The sequence below is a fragment of the Cibotium barometz genome, chromosome 15 (genome assembly GCF_041138505.1).
Source record: "Cibotium barometz isolate CiBa-2024 chromosome 15, ASM4113850v1, whole genome shotgun sequence".
Lineage (NCBI taxonomy): Eukaryota > Viridiplantae > Streptophyta > Polypodiopsida > Cyatheales > Cibotiaceae > Cibotium > Cibotium barometz.
Window position 1 is genome coordinate 32,483,372 of NC_141060.1, and position 22,039 is coordinate 32,505,410.

General features: G+C 45.2%; 1 protein-coding gene across 2 annotated transcripts in view; it reads right to left on the minus strand.

Moving 5' to 3' along the window:
- Nucleotides 1–387: 387 nt before the first annotated feature.
- The window catches only part of LOC147631187 (SAM50-like protein SPAC17C9.06), a 46,808-nt gene continuing 25,156 nt past the window's right edge, over nucleotides 388–22,039 (minus strand). For both annotated transcript variants that reach the window (XM_086809513.1, XM_086809512.1), the window contains exons 3-4: nucleotides 1,109–1,606; nucleotides 388–964 (exon numbers count right to left, since the gene is read on the minus strand). In XM_086809513.1, coding sequence (XP_086665639.1) covers nucleotides 881–964; nucleotides 1,109–1,606 — 582 coding nt within the window. In that variant the 3' untranslated portion in view covers nucleotides 388–880. The remainder of the gene's footprint in view (nucleotides 965–1,108; nucleotides 1,607–22,039) is intronic.

Here is a 22,039-nt window from a genome sequence, read left to right on the forward strand (position 1 = left end):
CACCTACCTCCTCGTCTGTCTGGGCCTTGTTGGAGATCGTAGGCGTGGAACCTAAGAGTTTCAACCTTGTTGGAACTCTAAAAACCAACCTTGCATTCATTAACCGTCAGTGATACACCTGATCAATCAATGCAATTAACACAAGCTAGTGAAGCCTTGCATGGGGAAAATCGTTGTTTAAAGCTTGTTATTGCACCTCACAACCATGTAAACTCTCAAGAATGCCTTGAATAGATGTCTTCATAATATTAGTCCTTGAACGTTTATTTTGTAAAGGTTTCACTAAGCAACCCCTCCCAAACAGGATTTGTTGAAGTCATGGAAAGAGTTCTTGGTATCGTCAATGGAGCCTAGGCAAGATTACCTACCCATGTGAACCCCACAAGATTTTCAAATGCTTCATATCATTATATCAGGCTGTCAAATAACATAACAGTAACAAAAATGCATTGACAAAGAAGCCTCTTGCCACTTTCAACCTCTATTTGGAACATGTAACCATAGCTACTGTATCTTCTAAAGGCCGCAAATATTTCATATTCTGCATTTTCTACTTATTCACATTAGACAGAGCAAGAAAACCAAAAACCGTGGCAGCCTGAGGTGTGCCATCCTGAATGGAAATTGTCATGGATAATGTTTCTAAACCGACACAGCAGAATGGTTCAGAGAAAAGGCAGCCTCTGTAAGCACGTTGTAGAAAAGATTTTGCTTAGATAATTTTCTTTTGTTAAAATCCGCTTTAGGACGTGTTCCACATTGTCTTGCTGATGTTGTACTGCTTTAGGCTTCTTGAGCCTTGAGAGCATAGAACTTCAAAAATTTATTATGTATGTTGATAGAGGTCCCTAAATGCTTATTCCCATATAGTTTGACTATTTTAGCAAGGGGAAGAAAAGCTTAACTGAATCCCTCTCTTGCTACTATCATTAAGAAAATGCCCCAAATTTTGACAGAAGTTGACCTGCACATAGGGCAATGCACAAACATCAGGTGTGTATGGTAAAAGCACTCGTAATTGAAGCCAACACACATAGCACCCCCAGCCACCCAAGCATGCGAGAGAGAGAGAGAGAGAGAGAGAGAGAGAGAGAGAGAGAGAGAGAACCTCAAGGCGAAAAAACCTGGTTGGAATCACAATACCAGCCCCAGCAAAGCACTTAAATGAAGACAAGAAGCCTTGAAAGGAGAGAGACCGTCTGTCTGCTTCAGTTAGGCCAATAAGGTTTCCTGCACATAAGAAGCAGTGACCATGCAAATTTTTCTTTCTCAAGAATCCCAATGGTAGATCGAAAGATAGATCTGCAAAGCCAGTCACTGCAAGACCACCTCCAAGGTGATCTCTAGATTTTGAGGTTTCCGTGCCATCTGCACCTTGCTTTAACTTGGTGGATTCCATTCCTCTAGAACTGAGACCTAGAATTGTTGTTGGACCATTCATGTCACAAACAAGGGATGAATGTCTGCCCATAAAAAACCGGTCACTCGTGAAAGTAGTCTTTTTGAAGAAGTCCTTAGTCCAGGGCAGCATAAAGCCCCCTGATAGTCCAATATTTAGAGCTGCATTATAGAATCCCAAAGGAATGGCAAACCTGAAATCAATGTCCTGTTGAGAAAAACCAATTCATAAACTGAGCAGAGCAACACAGTTTACCAGTTGATTGAAGTTTGAAACTTTAATAATAGAAAAGCCTTTAGAACTGCTAAACTTTCAGTTCATCAACTGAGCAGAGCAACACATAGTTGATTGAAGTTCGAGACTTTCAAACAATAGAAAAATCTTTAAACTGCTAAATTTCCAATTCACACCTCTGACTTTAAGCCAATTTCTCACAATTCACACCTCTGATTTTAAGTCTCTAGTGATGCCACTATGTACCTTTGTAATCATGTTCTCGACCCCTATTTTCCACACACTAGATTCCAACGGCCCAAATCCACCCATACTGTTGCTGTCCTTTCTACCCTGCCAAGCTATAGTTACTGTCCCACATATGGTGGCTCATATATGCAAGGCACCTCGCAGATGTAGTCCCAAAAAGATACCCTGCAGTGCAGCTTTGGTACGGTAAAGCCAAGCCATCAAGGTAGAGATACATTCATGTGACAAATAGAGAGAAAATGACATGGCCCATAAATAGATTCTCAACAAAGTGAAACAGCAAAAGTGGACGATGTGCATGCGAAAACCATCTACCAGGTGTGCGACAGCCTTGATTCAAAATAGGCTGCTTAAATGGCAAAACTCATTGTACCCTAGGAAGTTCTTTCTACACCTTAGGGTAAGGTTTCATTAAGACTGTACGACCAGAAAAGCCTTACAATGCTGAATAGAGATACTCTATGGTAGCAATGCTCCCAAGTTCAATGATGGCTGACTGGTCAATTGAATGAATATGGCCAAGGCCTAGACTCCCATTTACAGTGTCTAATGTTGGTCAATTAGATACCAACTCTACCAACCCTAATAATAATGTCCAACAAAGTGTCTTCACACAAAAACCCAATAACATGGGGCTGCTCAATGGGCACCTAATGTCCAACAAAGTGTCTTCACATGAAAACCCAATAACTCTGTTCACACGGGGCTGCTCATTGGGCACATGAACAATATTACAATGGTCTGGCACAATAGCCCTTACAAACACATGAATCTGGCCACGTACTTGACCTCTCAAGTGGCCAATGGGTAAAAGCGTGTCCACGTCATACTCGTGAGAGCCTGCATGTGACATCCCCTCCTCCTTAACTTGGAGCACAGGGGCAAAATGAGCTCCACTGCTCCAACCCGGTATGGATCGTATGGCGAACTCACTCTCTGCTCCACATAGGTCCTAACTCCAATAGCATGCGCTATTGAACCTATTGTCTTCAATGATGTCTGCCTCCTTGGGAACTGCGGGTACCAAACTAGCCCCTCTGCCTCTAGATGCTCGGCTAGCATGGTAGACACCATTGCAAAATAGCTCATCTCATCCTCTTCCTCAATAGATTAAGTTTGAAACTCACTTGATGACTCCTCTTTGTCCTCGGAAACTCATATGGACTCTGGGATGGGTTGCCCTCCATCTATCCACATCACTTTCAAGCCTGATAGTGTCTGCTTCCTAGGCTCATCCTCCAAAATCTGCTCCTTACTTGGGAACTCTGTCATCACTGCTACCACTTCCTCTCTTGAAAGCTTTTTGGCATCCGGAAACACCCCCTCTTGAGCTTCATCTATGGATGGACTTACCACTATATGTGTTGTCGTTCTTGCTTGGATCTCTTATCAGCAAGCTACCAAGTCGTTCTCCAACTGCTAGATAATCTCCTCAACCCTCTCTATCCTATATGGTGCCACTATGCTCTTGTAGAGATCAATGTTGGTGGACCATGTTTTCTCCCAAGAAACCAAAGAGCTCTCTGACATTGGCTGAAACTCCATGCTCTACACACGTGTACCTGCTGCAAATGAACATGAAGCAAAACAAACACACCATTGTGGTCAAGGAATACGTGAAGGTTTCATCCTTGCGTGATGGAGGAAGGATGGACAAGGCCAATCAGCTCGGGCAGGGAAGCTGCATATATCGGATATAAAACGCTACCCTATCTGCCCCCTCTGTCCACAAACTGGCTGGCTTGTAGCACCCTTTTGGAGGCGCCCTTCTGCTGCAATTTTGCTGCTGTATATGGCCGCTTACTGTATATTGTCCTGTGGCCGCCTATTGTGTGTTGTCCTGCAGCCTGAATAGGCTGCGTTTTTCCTGAATCTGGATGCCTACTATGTGCTGTCCTTCAGCCTGAATAGGGCTGTGTTTTCACTGAATCTGGCCACCTTTATCCCAGATCTGGCCTTTGAGTGCCCACCGTTGGACCCACCCATGATGCGCCTTCTTCCAACACTGTTTGCCTACATTTGAAGCACCAACATGCCACCTTGCTTGCTTGCTCTGTCCACCCTCTACTTGGTGTGTTTGGCCCTCTTTTTTGCCCTTTGGAGCGCCCCTTGTACACCCAAGAGCTATCTGTTTATAGAATTTGCAAAGCGCAGCCTTGATGAAGAAAAACGCAAACCTGGTGATGACGGGGTTCTTCGTGATGGATCTCAACGCCCTTATGAGAGAAAAAAAATGCAGCCTTTCTTCCGTCAAAACCGACGCTCTGATAGCAATGTAACATTGGCGCTTGTGGAAGCGTATTTATGAATTGATTGATTGTGGTGCGCGCCTAATCAGAGACTTAAACCCATGCACAAATTGCTACTTCTTCATACTCAATACACAATAGAGAGAGATGTGACTTCTTTGTACAACAGGGTAGCACTGCTCCTCAATTTTCAATGACTCAATGACGACTGACTGGTCAATTAACAAATATGGCTAAGGCCTAGACTCCTATTTATAGTGTCTAATGTTGGTCAGTTGGCTACCAACTCTACCAACCCTAATAATAATGTCCAACTAAGTCTGTTCACACAATAACCCAATAACTATGTCCACACTAGGCTGCTCATTGGGCACCTGGACAACATTACAATGATCTGGCATAATAGCCCTTACAAACATGAATCCAGCCATGTACTCCACCTCTAAGGTGGCCAATGGGTAGAAGCATGTCCACGCCACACTCAGGGGAGCCTGTACATGTGACAGAGGGGCAGCCCATGCTCGACCCCTAGTGTGGTTTACTATGTACATATCCACAACATTCATATATGGGCACAAAATCCTACAACTATTCAATGTGGTTAAGTAAATAATTAAGGTTTCCAAGATACACATGCCTCTTACATTGGTATTAGAGCTTGTTTATTCACACTATAATGTGGACAACGTCCTATACTCATATTTTCTTAGTTCGCATATAATGGCAAATCAAATGCTTGGTGGTAGTGTGCTAAACCATGAAAAAGTAAAAGAATATGCACCATCTCACATGCACAAGGAAAATCATATGTCATCTTGTGAAATTGTAGGTGTACTTCACAAGAGAGTGGCCATAACATACTTGATGTCCAAGGAAAATCTATGCAAGAATGGTGGTGGTACGAAATCCTCCACTAGTTGGTGCACGTATGGATGCAAAAGAGAGGCCAAAGTCCATTGTTTGTTGTTGAAGGCATATGCTTATATGTAGTGTTGCATGTGAATAGGCACAAACTCCAGGGGCACTTTTGTCCTACAGGTTTTCCCCCTTGGATATTTGGTGTGAAAGGACACCTATACTAGGTTTTATTGAAAGAACAACTCCCACTCTAGCTCTCCCTTGCTTGCTACTTGTGTGTGTGTGTGAGCTTCCATTGCTGTCCAAACCCTAACCCTAACACCTGTGTGCCAACACTTGGTTTCAGAGCCCTAGCTTAACTCTGCCTCGAGCGTTAGCGCCCCATACAGTCACCGCTGCCCACTGTACAGTCCGTACACACGCGGGACACCGTACCCATCTGTACATCCGTGCGGAGTCCTATACATGCCCGTACTTCCTTGCACAACATCTGTACAGTCAACATACTTAATGTCCGTACTATCCGCTTGTGCAACTGTATTGGCTGTACCTACAATTGCTACACCAAAAATTAATTTGGTGCTTTTCTGATTTTGGGATTCCTGAGCTTCCTGGCATTGGCTATCTACACACACCACTATTCCCATGTCAAAAAATTACATTTGTAAGCGCAAAATCAAGGCTTTTTCTACTCTTTCCTTTGGATTCTTGCAACGGGTTTGTGCAAGATAAATACATGTTATTGCATTTGGTGGCAGTTTGTGCTCATTGTGCCTGGCAGTGCACATTAGTGCATATTTGGGTTGCATACAAGATATCTTTGCCTTTTGCTAGTCCTTGCCAATTGTATATTTTGTAAAATGGCACACAATGCAACAAATGTATTTGGTGGTTTTTCCCAAGAGGACAAACTAGATGGGAGCAATTACTCTTTTAGGAGTTTTTGTTAGCAATCATCTCTCGTCTGTACACTATGTCAGGGCCTTTGTTGTGGGTGTGCCCGCCCAATTTTGGTGTGTCCCCATTTTTTCCTCACTTCCATGTATTTTTTTCCCATTTTTGCTTGGTGTGGGAGGCTGTTTTGTGCTTGTGGGCTGTTTCAGATGCTGGCCGACTGGACACTACTGACCCCACCTGATGTGCTGACCTGGCCAACTGCACATTTGCTGGCCGACTTGGCTAGAGCAGGTGGGCTGCTGTCGGCCTGTTTTGTGCTGGCCAACCAGCAGCCTGGGGCCATATAAAATGGCCCCTTGCCCCCCCACACTGTGTCTCACCTTCGCCTGTGCATTTTAACAACTGCTTGCTAGAATCAGCTATGTACAACCCTCACCCATGAAACAACAATGCCATTCTTGTCGACTGGCACACAACAAAAATTAGAAACTGTGGTGGCGTTGTGTATTCCGGGATTTCTTTGGTGTATATAGCAGAGTTACACTAGCTTCTCTCTCTTTTGCATCTGTGTATTGCTCTCTACAGCAATTGTCTTCATTTCCGCTATGCATTCTGACATGGTATCAGAGCCCTAGGTGGCTTGAAGCTTGGAGACAGTGGGACATCGAGGGTTTGATGATTTAGGTGCTGATTGGAGACTATTTTGGGCTGTACGGGACTTGGAGATCGGGTAGAAGGCGGCCATCATCGTTGGACAGCCACCTTGCATTCTATTTGCATCCTCTTCTTCTTCTTTTTTCCCACCCACCCTCCCTTCACAATACCTTGTGAACCCTTGAGATGGAAGATTTGCTTGAGATGGCTGAGAAGCACGTGAAGATCCCGACACTCCCCACGTTCCTGGTAGACCGCCAGTTGGACGGGAACAACTACGGCATATGGAAGGTAATGATGAAATCTGCTTTTTGGAGTCTTATGACTTGGCTCATTTCATTGTTGTTCGGGTTCCACGGCCGGAATTAGAGGACGGGGAGTTACCCTCTATTCGAAAGGAACGGGAGGCACAGGCACAGGCACAGGCACAGGCACAGGCACAGGCACAGGCACAGGCACAGGCACAGTTATGGGATCGTGTCAATGCCAAAGTTCGTTCTTTCATCTTCCTCAATTGCACACCACAGGTGATCAATCATATAAAGCATATGACGATGGCCAGAGGTATTTGGCAGCATTTGGCTTCTCTCTACAACAAGGTATCACCCATGAGGAGAATCTCCTTGGAAGTTTAGATGCGGGTGATGAATCCTGCAAAGTCGTCGACGATGCAGGATCACATCAACAAACTGCAGGCTCTTCAACAAGAAGTTCTCCAAGCAGGGAAAGAGATATCATCAGAGGATATGGCCATAACGTTGCTGTCACATTTGCCCTCTCAGTACTCAACCTTTTACTCTTCGTTGATCACTAGTGGCAAGCTCAGCACCATCACATGGGAGGAGCTTGTGCCCATGGTCTTGGACCAGGAAGAGCGATTCACGACCCTCCACAGGGCGGAGGTTCTGAGGCCTTAACTGGCCAACAGTCGAAAGGCCGTAAATAACAACAACAAGGGCAAAGGGAAAGCTTCATCGGAGAAGTCTTCTAAGAAGAAGCCTGATTCAGACCGAGAGAAACTGAAGGCCGAGAGAACCTGTAATTATTGTGGCGAGAAAGGCCACTATTGGAGGAAGTGTCCCAAGCGGACTGGGAAGCGAGCTGATTCTTCAGCTTCAGCTACAAAGACTCCAGCCTTTGTGCACTTGGAGATGTTGGACATGGATGCTTCATCTTCTTCGAGCGAGGAGGCAGTTGGCTTCACCGCAAAGGATACTCGGGAATGGATTCTTGATAGTGGTGCTTCCAGGCACATGACTCCTTCCCGTGACTTCTCTCTGGATCTAAAACGGCAATCAGGTTGCATTTTTATTGGCGACAACTCCACCATACCGATACACAATGAGGGCCGGATGAAAATCATTCCCGATGGCAGAGGGGGGAAGCATTCCTCTCGTGTTCTTTACGTCCCAACACTTGGTTTTCATCTATTGTCAGTGCATGAGGTGTGCAAGATTCGCTTCCGGGTGGAGTTTGAGGAGAATTTTGTTGCTCTACGGGACCGTGAGACTGGCCAGGTTGTTTGGGAAGGCGGCGTGGAGAATGGTATATACAAACTCTCCCCACTCTCCTCTTTGACAGGTTCTCAGATTGGTGATTTGTGGCACTTTCAGTTTGGCCACTTGAATGTGGATGCGCTGCGGCGAGCTTTCCGGGACCAGATGGTGGTTGGCTTGCCAGATGTTGGCAACAAGCAAGGACACTAGAGTTCTTGCATTCGTGGTAAGTAGCACGGGGAATCTTTTCCGAAGCACGCTTCCAAACGGGCTTCGAAACCTTTGGAGTTGGGACACGCTGACTTGTGTGGACCTATGCAGACTATATCCTTGGGAGGTTCTTTGTACTTTATGCTGCTTGTTGATGATTGTTCCAAATTCACATGGGTTTATTTCCTTTCACAAAAGGACCAAGCTTTTGCTCGGTTCAAGGAGTGGCATGTGATGGTGGAGAAAGAGTCTAGCTTGCAGGTGAAGATGTCAGAATGTGCAACAGAAGACTAACGCACGTAGGAGACGCATCACCATCAACCTCTCTGTACCAGAAGCTGGTTGGTTCATTGATCTGGTTGCTGAACACCAGAGTCATGAACAGAGGTAGAGTATCGGGCTACTTGTGGTGCTGCTTGCGAGGTTGTGTGGCTGCAGAGGTTGCTTGGCGAGATTGGGTTTCCATAGAAGGAGCCCACGGTCATCCAGTACGATAACCAGAGCTATATTGCTATTGCTCAGAACCCGGTCTTCCATGTCCGGACCAAGCACATAGAGAGACAATATCACTTTGTTCATGAGAAGATCTTGGCTTCTGACATCTTGCTTCTTTATTGTTCGACAAAGGACAATCCAACGGACCTCTTCACGAAGTCTCTACCTCAGGCTATGCTTTGGCGGCACTCCAACTCACTGGGGTTGGTTCCACATCCAGGAGCTGAAAGGGGGTGTTAGCAGTCATCTCCTATCTGTACACTATGTCAGGGCCTCTGTTGTGGGTGTGCCCGCCCAGTTTTGGTGTGTCCCCATTTTTTCCTCACTTCCATGTATTTTTTCCCATTTTTGCTTGGTGTGGGAGGCTGTTTTGTGCCTGTCGGCTGTTTCAGATGCTAGCCGACTAGACAGTGTTGACCTGACCTGATGTGCTGACCTGGCCGACTGCACATTTGCTGGCCGACTTGGCTAGAGCAGGTCGTGGGCTGCTTGTCGGCCTGTTTTGTGCTGGCCGACTAGCACCCTGGGGCCATATAAAATGGCCCCTTGCCCCCCCACACTGTTTATTGTGTATTCTGGGATTTCTTTGGTGTATATAGCAGAGTTACACTAGCTTCTCTCTCTCTTGCATCTGTGTATTGCTCTCTACAGCAGTTGTCTTCATTTCCGCTGTGCATTCTGACAGTTTTATGGTCAGGAATTTGCTAGTGGCCAAGGACCAGTGGGGTTACATAAACGGCTATGATGCCCGTCCCGCAAATGTTGCACCTGCCACACCTCAAAGGGGTGAGCAGGGTGGTGCCCAGCAAGCTACAGTACCTGCACACCTGCACTCATGAGCAAAAGAGGTGGGTTGCGTGTGATGCCCAAGCTATGACTTTGATCTCTTTGTCTCTCAAGAGGTCAATCATTCCACACATCCAATCATGCAAGACTTTACAGTGTGCATGGGATGTATTGGAAACTATGTATCATGCAAAGAATGAGGCCAGAGTTGCATACCTCAAGAAAGAACTTGAGAACTTGGATATGCATGAAGGTGACAATATAGCCGATCATCTTACGAAGGTCCAAGATCTTCAAGAGTAGGTGCTTAATATTGATGAGGTCGTTCCTGAAAAGGAGCTTGTATCCAGAACATTGCAGTCACTGCCAGTATCCTACTTGAATTTCCACACTTCTTACTTTGGGTAACCTAGAGTCTACAGTTTGAGGAGTTGGTGGGTTCGTTACTACACGAGGAGCAGACTAGGTAATGCTTTCCCAAAAGACGATTCACCAGTGAGGGCTGTCCAGAAATTACAGCTCATACACAGTGATGTGTGTGGTCCTATGAGGACACCATCACTTGGAAAGCATCTCTACTCTGTGGCTTTCATTGACAACTACTCTAAATTTACGTGGGTGTACCCTCTTAAAGCAACATCTGAGATGTTTATGTGTTTTCAACATTATGTTGCAAGGGCTAAAAATAAGACAGATTGCAAAGTGCAGACCCTCCGTAAAGATCAAGGGGGGAATATACATCTGATGCTTTTAAAGCATATACTTGGTTGAAAAAAGAATTAAGCATCGATGTACTGTGCCATACACACCACATCAAAATGGTGTTGCAAAAAGAAAGAATCGGTCTCTAATGGAGATGGCTAGATGTATGGTCAAAGGCAAGAGTTTGCCTTGCAAGTTTTGGTAGAGGCAATCATGTGTGCCACACATGTTTTGAACAGGTGCCCTACAAAAGCCTTGAAAACCATTACTCTATTTGAGGCTTGGTACGATAGAATAGAAAACCTAAGGTTGAATACTTCAGAGCATTTGGATGCCTTGCATATGCACATGTGCTTCCACAGTTACGAGCCAAATTGGATGACAAGGCTGTAAAATGAATGTTTGTGGGTTACAGCATTGGCAACAAAGGATACCATCTCTACAATCCCCACACACACAGGATTTTTGAGAGTAGAGATGTATATTTGCTGAAAATTCAGCACAACCATTGGCTGAATTCAATAGACTTCAAAAATGGCTCACAAGATATGTTTTGAGGGACTAGCAGGACACGAACTAGTTCCAGAAATGCTAGAGAACATGCTGATGTGACCTACATGAGTAGTCCTTATGACACACGAGCCAGACTCTTACGAGGAGGCTGAAGAGGATGAGCACTAGCAAGAAGCCATGCAACAAGAAATCAATGCTATAAAAAAAATAGCAGGTGCAAAAGTCTCATCATAATCTATGCCTTCCTGCTGGGCATAGCCTTTGGCAACAAGTCTGGCCTTGTACCTGTCAATGGTTCCATGAGACTTTCTGTTGACTTTATAAATCCACTTTGTACCAATTGGTTTCTTGTCATGAGGCAAGTTGACTAGATCCCATGGTATGCCTAAGTCCATTGTTGGGGATAGAGATCCCAGGACTACGAGCCTCTTTTGGAGGGCTTTATTTAATAACATGGGCACTAAGCTTGAGTTCTCATCTGCTTATCACCCCCAAACAGATGGTCAAAGTGAGGTTGCAAATTCTGCTGTATTGGATTTGTTAAAGTGTTATGTGGCAAATCAAAAAAGTGCCTTTGAGAAGTATCTTCCACTTGTAGAGTTTGCCTACAATAACACAGTACATGCCTCCACAGGAAAGGCCCCGTTTGAGCTTATTTATGACAAAGTGGTCTTGCCACCCATCCTTCGTACAAAGGATGAGATTTTTGAAGCCGATAAGTATGTGCGTGACTTGGATGTAGCCTTTGCTCAGGTGCAGACAGCCATTGCAAGGTCACAAGACAAGCATAAGAGGGCAGTTGACAAGCATAGAAGGGACATGCAAGTCAAGTAAGGTGATTGGGTATTGCTGAAATTTGAGAAAGCTAGGCTTCGGAAGAGGCCAGGACGAGAGGGATCATATCCAAAGCTTTCTACCCGATAATATGGACCCTTCAGAGTGGTTGACAAGATCAATGAAGTGCTTGCTTTACCCAGTCATTCGAAGATTCACAATGCTTTTTACGTGAGTCTTTTGCAGAAGTATGTGGGGCCAGATCCGGAAGAGCCTGTCACATAAGATCGGCCCGAGATTGATGAGCTTGAGGAGATCCTCCAGCCAGAGCAGATTGTATTTCACAAGGAGAGAAAGCGACCACATGGGAAGCTTTCCAAAAGATACCTTGTGACATTTAAGAACTATTTACCCATTGATACAAAGTGGGTAGATGAGGGATATTTCGTTGATTACCCGCAGCTTTTGCAAGCATATCTTGAGGCTTTTCACTTGAGGTCAACTGTTTAGAAGCCGAGGGGGATGTCACCATTTGGTCCACCTCCATTTCTGGAGCCACTTCTATGGGACTGTCACTCCATAGAGCAGCCAGATTTGTACCATGTTCACATGTGGCCAGGCCAGTGCCCCATGTGAAAGGGTCAGTCATCTTGTGTCGCATGGACGGAACCAGTTTTGTGCCACCCGTGTGTGACCAATATTGTGCCATATGGACGGGAGCCTGTTTTTTGCCACCCGTGTATGACCAAGATTGCGTCTTATCCATGGGACTGTCACTCCATGGAAGGATTGATATTTGTGCCGACCTTGTTACTCCATAGGAAGGCCCGTGCCAGGATTTGTGTTTTGCCTATGGGACTATCACTCCATAAGAAAACCAAGACTTCACATTTCTGTCGCGCCAGTTTTGTGCCCGACAAGAAATCCTTGTACAAGTTTCATGAAAGGGAGATTTCGTCCATTACATGTGCACATGCATTTATGTTTGCATGCATAAACTTGTTTTCACATGACTTATTTTCGTGTGTTTGCCTGCTATGACGTGCCAGTACACTAGACGGGGACACCCCGAGTGTACCGTGGTGTGCTGTCTGCTGACGAGTTGGTGTGTTGTCTGCTGACAAGTTGGTGTGGCGTGTGAACGGGTAATAAGTATTGCCCTTTTTGGCCTTTTCAAACGTAAAATCCATGAAGTAATGTAAACCTTAATGTTTATAAGGTTGGATGTTCACACACATTTAAAATATTGACCGGACACTTGTTTTAATGTGGGTGCCCAACTTAATTAAAGTTTAATAATATTTAAATTTAAGGACTGCATGGGAAACTTATTCTTTCCGCACACGTGGATGGTAAGTGGGGGGGTGGGTTGATGAAAGAAAAGCGACTACAGTATTGAGGGGGGGAGTAGTTTTGGCTTGTTTTGCTGCAGAATTTCACTCACCCATTGTACCCGCCTCCATACTTGCTTGTTGCTACCCATTGTATCGCGCCTTCAGTTCACACCTGCCTGCTGTTCTGTACCCGCCTTTAGCTCCAGCCCTGTTGCCCTTGCACCTGGCTGCTGCTGCTACTACTGCACCCGCCTACAGTGCTTGCAGGTTGCTGCAGCACCTGAACCCACCTGCTGCCCAGTACCTACAGCACAGTACCCACCTGCTGCTGCTGTATTTTACCCGCCTACAGGTACCTGTTGCTACTGCCCCGTACCCGCGTACAGGCACTTGCTGCTACTGCTGCTCAGTACCTGCCTACAGCACCTACTTATTGCTATCTGTACCTGCCACGACTGTACTTGCTGGCTGCACATTTGTACCGGTTGGCTGCCCCACTTGTACATGCTGTTTGCACCTATTAGAAGTACATTAAAAGGGGATTATCTTCTCTCCTGACTCCTGAGATCTGAATTGAAATCTTTGCTAGGTACTTGTTCCTATATTTTTCAAATTCAAATACAATTAAAGTTAAATATTGTTTTTACAAGTTTTGTGTAGGCAAGCATCACCCCCAGTTGCCTTCACCATGGAAGGCCACCGGGATAGTGACTTTTCCCATGATTACCTTGACCGCACCCTCACATTTAGAGGAGCCAATGAAGGTCATGTAGGTATGAGGAAAACTGGGAGCAAAGCTGACTTGGGAGCACCAGGTATTACTCCCTCCGCGGTGCTTCACCTTGCTGGGTATTAGTACGGGCCTGTGTGTTGGTGCATAGTCCCGGAAGACCAGTGAGGGCAGGTGTTCACCCAGTGAAGGTGGGAGACTACCTATGATTTGATCTACTCCGACAACTGATTCTTCATCATCGACAAAATCTTATTGTTTTTCAGTTGTACTCACTCCATGTTATGGAGAGATCTGGGCTTGAGACCCGTGAACACTTGTACATATAAATACTCCAAGAAATACAAACTATATTGAGGGGGGGGGGGGGGGGGGAGGATAGCCCTTGCCAGCCCTAGTGATGGTGTCAAGTGTTCTTTGTCATTTTCAGTTTTAATGTTGCTAATAATGTCCATTGTTTGTATTAGTTCAGTGAACTAAAAATGTGTATTTTATCTTCCGATTTGTAGGCCTTCTATAAGGAGCGGTTACATTGTATGGGAAGGCGGAGTGGAGAATGGAATCTACAAACTCTTAGTACTCTCTCTTACAGGTTCTCAGTTAGGTGATTTGTGGCAGTTTCGTCATGACCACTTGAATGTGGATATGTTGCGGGCCGCGGCAAGCTTTCCAGGACCAGATGGTGGATGGCTTGCCAGATGCTAGCAACAACCAGGGACATTCCAGTTCTTGCGTTCGTCAATCAGAGGAGCCTTTACAGGTGAACTATGCTTTGATGTCTCACATCATTCGAGACAAAGAGCCTACTGCAGTTGAGGAAGCTCTTTCTCATGGGACTTGTAGGGAAGCCATGCAAGTGGCAGATGGTGACTTGCAAGAGGAGGTGTATGTTGAGCAGCCTCCAGGCTTTGAGGTTCCGGGATGAAAGGGGATGGTTTACAGGTTACGGAAGGCCTTGTATGGCCTTCAGCAGGTTCCCAGGACTTGGAACACCAAACTTACAGTTAATGATCCTTGCGAGTAGATTGATGCCTCTTTGTATCAGAAGCTTGTTGGTTCATTGATTTGGTTGCTAAACACCAGATTGGACTTGAGCTTTCCAGTGGGGCTGTTGAGCTCATTCATGCAGACACCCTTGAAGACTCATTGGGACGCAGGATTGCGGATCTTGCGGTAGCTGCAAGGTACGAAGGATCTTGGACTCTTCTATGACACTAGAGGGGGAACGACGGATGGAGTCAAACTCCAAGGTTGGAGTGACTCAAATTGGGAAGGAGATCTACATCAGGCTACGGATTTGCCCTTGGCTCAAGAGCTATTTCTTGGAGCCGCCAGAGGTTGCCAACTATTGCCTTGTCTTCTACAGAGGCAAAGTATCGGGCTGCTTGTGGTGCTGCTTGCGAGGTGGTGAGGTTGCATAGGTTACGTGGTGAGATTGGGTTTCCACCCACGGTCATCCAAAGTCACTTTGTTCGTGAGAAGTTTTTTGCTGATGACATCTTGCTAGAGTTTTGTTCAACAGAGGATAATGCACTGGACCTCTTCACGAAGTCTCTACCTCAGGCGATGCTCCAACAACAATCCAGCTCACTAGGGTTGGTTCCACATCCAGGAGCTAGGAGGGGGTGTTAGTAGTCATCTCCTGTCAGTGCATATTACTCAGTGAGGGCCTTTGTTGCGGGTGTGCCCACCCAAGAGTTTTCTCCATTTTTTTCCCATTTTTTCTCTTTTTGGGTTGTGGGGTTTGTCTTGTTCTCGTCCACTCATTCTGAGCTAGCCGACTATGGTTTTTGTCTTGGCCGATTGTACTTGTGCTGGCCGACTGGCTCTCACCCAATTGTGGACATTCAATCAGCCTGTCGACTATTTTTGGACTGGCCAACCAGCATTGTAGGGTGGTATAAATACCACCCTTGTCCCCACACTCATTTTGTATTGGATCTTCGTGTATATAGCAGAGTTTATACAGCTTCTCTCTTTCTCTACACTTGTGCCTTTTGTTTCTCACAACAATTGTCTCATTTTTCGCTATTCATTCCGACAACTCTCGACCCAAACCTTTGTACCATGTATCAAATACAGCAAGGGATCTATCTGGTGAGGTGTTCGGAGAGCTTCATCTATGTGAGCATGACTGCAAAAAGGTTGCAATTTTTTATCTCATAATAAAGGCATGGAGATCCATTGCAAAGAACCCCATCATCATTAGCATTTTCACTCAGTTTATGCTTTTTTTTCATCTTGGCTGTGTTTTTGAAAATTTTGTACCAAATACCTCTTGTGTGCAAGGGACACTTAGGCAAAGGGCAAGAAAGAGGGCCAAACCTATTAAGTAGAGAACTGACAACGCAAGCAAGCAAGGCGGCCTGACGGTGCTTCAAACGCAACCATATAGGGGTGGAAAAAGACACATCAAGGGGGTCCAATGGTGGCCACTCAGAGGCCAGATCTAGGAGAAGATAAGTGCGGCCAAATTCACCTAAACACAAACCTATTCAGGCTGCACGATAGCACACAGATAGGTTCTAAGATTAGTCAAAAACACAATCTATTCACACTACACGACAGCAGACAGTAGGTGTGTTGAAATGTGCAATGTAAAATAAAGCTCGGTTTATTTGGTTGAATGTGTGAACGCACCCTAGAGGTGCAAGATATTATCTTGAGAGTTGTGGAAAGATAAGAATGCCACATAAGATATTATGTGAATGATGAGAGCCACATAAAAGAATGTGGAAAGGGGATTGCCACATGGCATGATGATGTGTAAAGGAGATTGGGCTAGAGGCTATCTATATTAGAAGCCTTTCATTGTTTGGTTCATAACGTATTGCAAATACAAGGTGTAGAGTGTGCCTATCTTGTCCACCTCTCATTAGAATGCAATTAGCATTATGGAGTTTCTTGATTACTATGAGGCTCCTTAAGCATATGTTTAATATGTGATTAGGCTTAGCTCGATTCTTAGATTCTTAACATGGTATCAGAGCAAGGTTTAGCTAAGCCTAGATTAGGAGTGTTTATTTTTAGAATGTTGATTTATGTTATGGTTTGTGTATAGAGAAAAAAAATATTGCACACTCGTTATCTTAGAGAGAGCAATTTGTGTGAGATTAAGCCCCTTTTATGGTTCATTGGAATCTTGGAGGTCTCTTGAAGCTGTCCATGAAGTCAAGGTGAAGGAGTGCAGATTTCAACATTATGAAGACTACGGAGTCTACATCAATAACAAGGGAGCTGCCAAGAAGTTTTTTGCCTCAATAAAAGGTTGGTTGGTTATGGATTTTGCCTCATGAAATTTGATTTGAGCATAGATGGTGCTCAATGTGTGAAGGGTTGCCATGGGAATGAGATTTGCGGATCTCGTGGCTATTTGCATTGGCAAAGAAGCATGTTAAGGTGCATAGTTGCTTGGCTACGGGCAAGCAAGCTGTGGACTCAATTTGGACCCCGTGTGTGTGCATCAAGAAGAGGATGCACTAGTGGATGTTGCTCAAGAAGATGAGCAAAATGGTGTGGAAGCCATAAAAGGCTTACACAATGGTTTTGGCACCTTTGGTTTCTCAAAAGAAACCTATGAAGAGCACCCTTGAAGATTTGGCATGCAAAGAGGAGGAGCATGCAAGTTTTGAGCTCAATGGGAGCTCAATGTAGCCATAATGATGGCTATGTAAACCTCAAATGTGAGGTTTGTTGAGGCAAATTGAAAACCAAAGAGAGATGCAGCTAAGAGAAGCTACATACACAAAAACCTTGTGATTGGTATCAAATCTACCAACACGGACAACAAGAAGCTTGCAATATGGACAACAAGAAGCTTGCAATATGGAAAATCGATACTCAAAGCGTGGAGGTGAGAACTCCCGGTCAAGAGGTAATGTGTAACACAGAATTGACGAAGAAGCCAACATGAGATGTTGGCAAACAACAACAAGAGATGCAGCAGTGGTGAGCTAAAGCAGCATCAAGCTATGACAGATTAAAGCCGTTATGGGATGAGCAAGTAGCTGCAAGAAGTGGCAACACAACAGAGAGGAGATTCGAAGGTAGTATGTCTGTAGCATGGCAGACTGAAGAGCAGCGTAGCCAAAGGATATTCATGGCAAAGATCATGGATAAGACAACCTTTTGAATCTTGATGAGGGTTTGGAGCTGCCAGGGATGGCAGTTAGTGCAAGAGAAACCACAAGAAGCCGAGGATGCCATGGAAGAGGAAGCAAACAGCCATGGCGAGGTCAAAGGTAAGCAAGGAAAAATTCAGCACTGAGAATATGAAGGCAATGATGGGAGGTCTTCATGGTACTTGCAAGAAGAATGCAGCTCTTGACAAGTTTAGGAGTGCACTTGAGGTTTTCCTCAAAGCCAAGTGTAGCATGCGGAAGCTTGATGAATAAGATCGGTACTTCAATGGGTAGAATTCAGCAATCTTTCGTGACGAAGATAACGCACAACATAGAGAGAGATGTGTAGATATAGAGAGGGAGAGAGAGAGTCAATATTGGGTCCTGAAAACCCTCTATAGGGCCCCCACCACGAATGGTGTGTTTGCTTTATTAGAATGACAAACAATAACCAAATATCTGTAGATCTGATGACCTGATTCTTGACCTTCAACCTTCACCCTAGTTGTAGCTTTCCCATTGGCTGTCCTGGCCCTTGGAAGACTGCAACCCCTTGTGAATTATGAGATAACCAATTGAGATTCTTGCCTATGCTATTTATAGCACCTAAACATGCTGGTCGGTGGGTCCATACAGGGTTGGCCTACTTTATTTCTCCCACAACCAAAATATGATGTATTTAAACATGTGCATGTTCACACCTATCCACTTGCCGCCGCCGTCCACACCTATCCACTCGCCGCCGTCCACACTATCTTGACTGGTGGCTGGCAGCCACTATGCCCTGGCCATGCCGCATGCTCGGCTGGCCAATTAGCTGCCCAAACCCCAAGGCCTAGCCGCCTTGCTGTCCAAGGCCCCCCCAAGGCTGGCCGACAGCATGCCCTAGCCATGCTGGCTGTTGGGCAATGACCATGAACCTCTATGGCCCCTCGGTTGGTGTAACTCGCCCGAGAAGCGCGGGAGTGGGTGTGCATCACTTGACCATGAGCACAATTGAACATTTCGGGATTTAATCATAGACATTAAATAATCCATAAAGCTGAAAATAAAAGTTGCACATATAACACCGCATAGAGGCCGGAATGGGCCGAACCCCCCGTCCCCCCCTTGGAGTATTTCATTATCCAAGGAGAAATATAACATGCACAAGCTTTGAGGGCCTTACTGTAACACACGGAAGCTCTGGGAGTCTTCTTTCAGCCCTAAACACTACTGGAAACATGCTGATGCAAAACATAGACATGAAGAGAGAGTAGAGAGAGAGAGAGATGGCTGGAATTTCAGTATATTTCTAATGGTACAAAAAGGTACCTACATCTACAGCCCTTGGCTGCCTTCTTGAAAAGGTGAACATCACCAAAACATTCCTATACTAGGACCCAACTCCTAAAGAGTTGAAGGAATCCTACAATGAGCAAACTGCCTATTTATAGGCTCTTGGACACAATGAGAACTGGCCGACTGCTGATCGGCCAGCAGTCGTGGTATTTATTCCATTAAAATGCAGCGTTTTTGATCTGGTCCAGCCCGCCTCTGATCTGGTCCAGCCGACCACTTTTGCAAGCAGCCGACAGCACAACCAAATCCTTCCATGCCCTGCTGCAAGTCCACCCTTGACCAAACTGCACCTTGTGCCCCAAATCCTAACTCTAAGGATCTTTTTCTTGGCTGCCCCTTCTGGATTAGCTCTGGGAGTGTCCATGGCATTTCATGCACCATGACATCCCCCTCTACTAAACTTGATGATGGGATTCCAACCTGTTCTTGGATGACTGTCATCATCCCACTCTATTCCTAGAGTCCCTTTGTCATCCATCCAACTGGCAACCGTTTTCACTGAAAGCCCAGCCCGGTCTCCAAAACCACTCTGACTCTGAATAAAATCTATGCATCTATTCGCTCCAGTCCCCAATCCATTCCTGCCCTGACTCTGAACACTGTCTTGGTCTTCATTCCTGAGAAATGAGTCTGGCACTCTCACATCACCCCTTGGAGGATAATCCTCCCTTGGGACCGTTGCCCGAGAACCTATCTGGCTCACAGGACTGCCATCCCCTCTGGCTTTGTGGAACACCACCAACGAACCTCCTGGGAGCTCTTCCTGATTCTGTGTTCCTTGCCTTGGGCTTCGTATCCGTGTACTTTCCTATACCTTGGACTTGTACACCATCATATGGGACTGAATCAGTGTTTGACTTTGCTGAACCTGATGCTTTGATACCAATGTAACACGCGGAAGCTCTGGGAGTCTTCTTTCAGTCCTAAACACTACTGGAAACATGCTGATGCAAAACGCAGACATGAAGAGAGAGTAGAGAGAGAGATATGGCTGGAATTTCAGTATATTTCTAATGGTACAAAAAGGTACCTACATCTACAGCCCTTGGCTACCATCTTGAAAAGGTGAACATCACCAAAACATTCCTATACTAGGGACCCAACTCCTAAAGAGTTGAATGAATCCTACAATGAGCAAACTACCTATTTATAGGCTCTTGGACACAATGAGAACTGGCCGACTGCTGGTCGGCCAACAGTTGTGGTATTTATTCCATTAAAATGCAGCGTTTCTGATCTAGTCCAGCCCGCCTCTGATCTGATCTAGCCGACCACTTTTGCAAGCAACCGACAGCACAACCAATGTAACACGCGGAAGCTCTGGGAGTCTTCTTTCAGCCCTAAACACCACTTGAAACATGCTGATGCAAAAACGCAGATAGAAGGGAGAGTAGAAAGAGAGAGATATGGCTGGAATTTCAGTATATTTCTGATGGTATAAAAAGGTACCTACATCTACAGCCCTTGGCTGCCTTCTTGAAAAGGTGAACATCACCAAAACATTCCTATACTAGGGACCCAAACTCCTAAAGAGTTGAATGAATCCTACAATGAGCAAACTGCCTATTTATAGGCTCTTGGACACAATGAGAACTGACCGACTGCCTCGTCCAGCCCGCCTCTGATCTGGTCCAGCCGACCACTTTTGCAAGCAGCCGACAGCACAACCAAATCCTTCCATGCCCTGCTGCAAGTCCACCCTTGACCAAACTGCACCTTGTGCCCCAAATCCTAGCTCTAAGGATCTTTTTCTCGGTTGCCCCTTCTAGATTAGCTCTGGGAGTGTCCATGGCATTTCATGCACATGACACTTACTCTCCCAATGGGAGATGCCGGCTAATCCAAATACAACCATAAACATGTCCTTCATCCAATATGGGTACTTCCATAGGCGCACAAACATGTATAACAGCCCACATGGCTCTTCCATATGCGCATAAACTTGGATGACAGCCCATATGGCTCTTCCACTAGCACATAAACCTGTAAACCAACCCATGTGGCTCATTCATGAGCTCATAAACCAATAAACCAACACATGTGGCTCATCCATGAGCGCATAAACCAGTATAACAGCCTGTATGTCGCATCCATGAGCGCCAAACATAGTCACATGAAACGGGAACGGACATATGGAATGGGAGTCTGTTTTGGAACGAGAATGGAAACCTGGAAAGAAAATGGAAATGACATGTCATCACCATATAGCTACCGTTTGCAAGCTAAGGAGATGCAAGGACATATATTGCCAAGCCTTTTAGATGCAAGATCATACACCACTCTCATATGATATGATATGGTCATAGAAACATACAAAATTCTCATTTACTCAAAAATTAGACCCAAAATGCCTTTAGCTAAGGTTGCACATTTGCGGAACAGGAACGGGAACGACACAGGTTCTGGAACACGTTCCCTCATTCCCAAGGCTATGGAACGGCGTTCCGTGTTACTATGGCGCCAAAACCTGTAAAATAGCCTGTATATTGCATAAAACCAAAAATTTCAGCAAACTTTAGGACTGTTTTGTTGAAATACAGCCATCCATGGTGTGCAAGATGGTGTAGAGTACTGAAAATCATCTTCCCCAAGCTGGATATGGCTATGATGGGCTTACAAATGAAGAGAAATGATGAAAAATCTGAGTTTGCAACCTTCCAAAACTTGCTTGAAGCTCAAACTCGCCCAAGGGATAACTCTCTTATATTCAAATAAGCAAGAAAATGCTACAATGCCATGTGTAGAGCTGAATTGACAAGTGTGAGGACACTTGTCTCACTTTTGTCCTCTTATTTGCCACATGTCCCAAATTGAAAGGCCAAAAATTCCACAATATTCAACTCTAAAAATATCCCAAATGATGGCTGATTTCACAATGGCGCTATGGCAATACTCGATCTTTGTCGAATTCCGGAGGTAATGACGCGAACGGAATTTCCATCAGAGATTGCCAAAAATAGCAACTTTTTCTAAAATTTAGGAGATGATCTCTTTGTG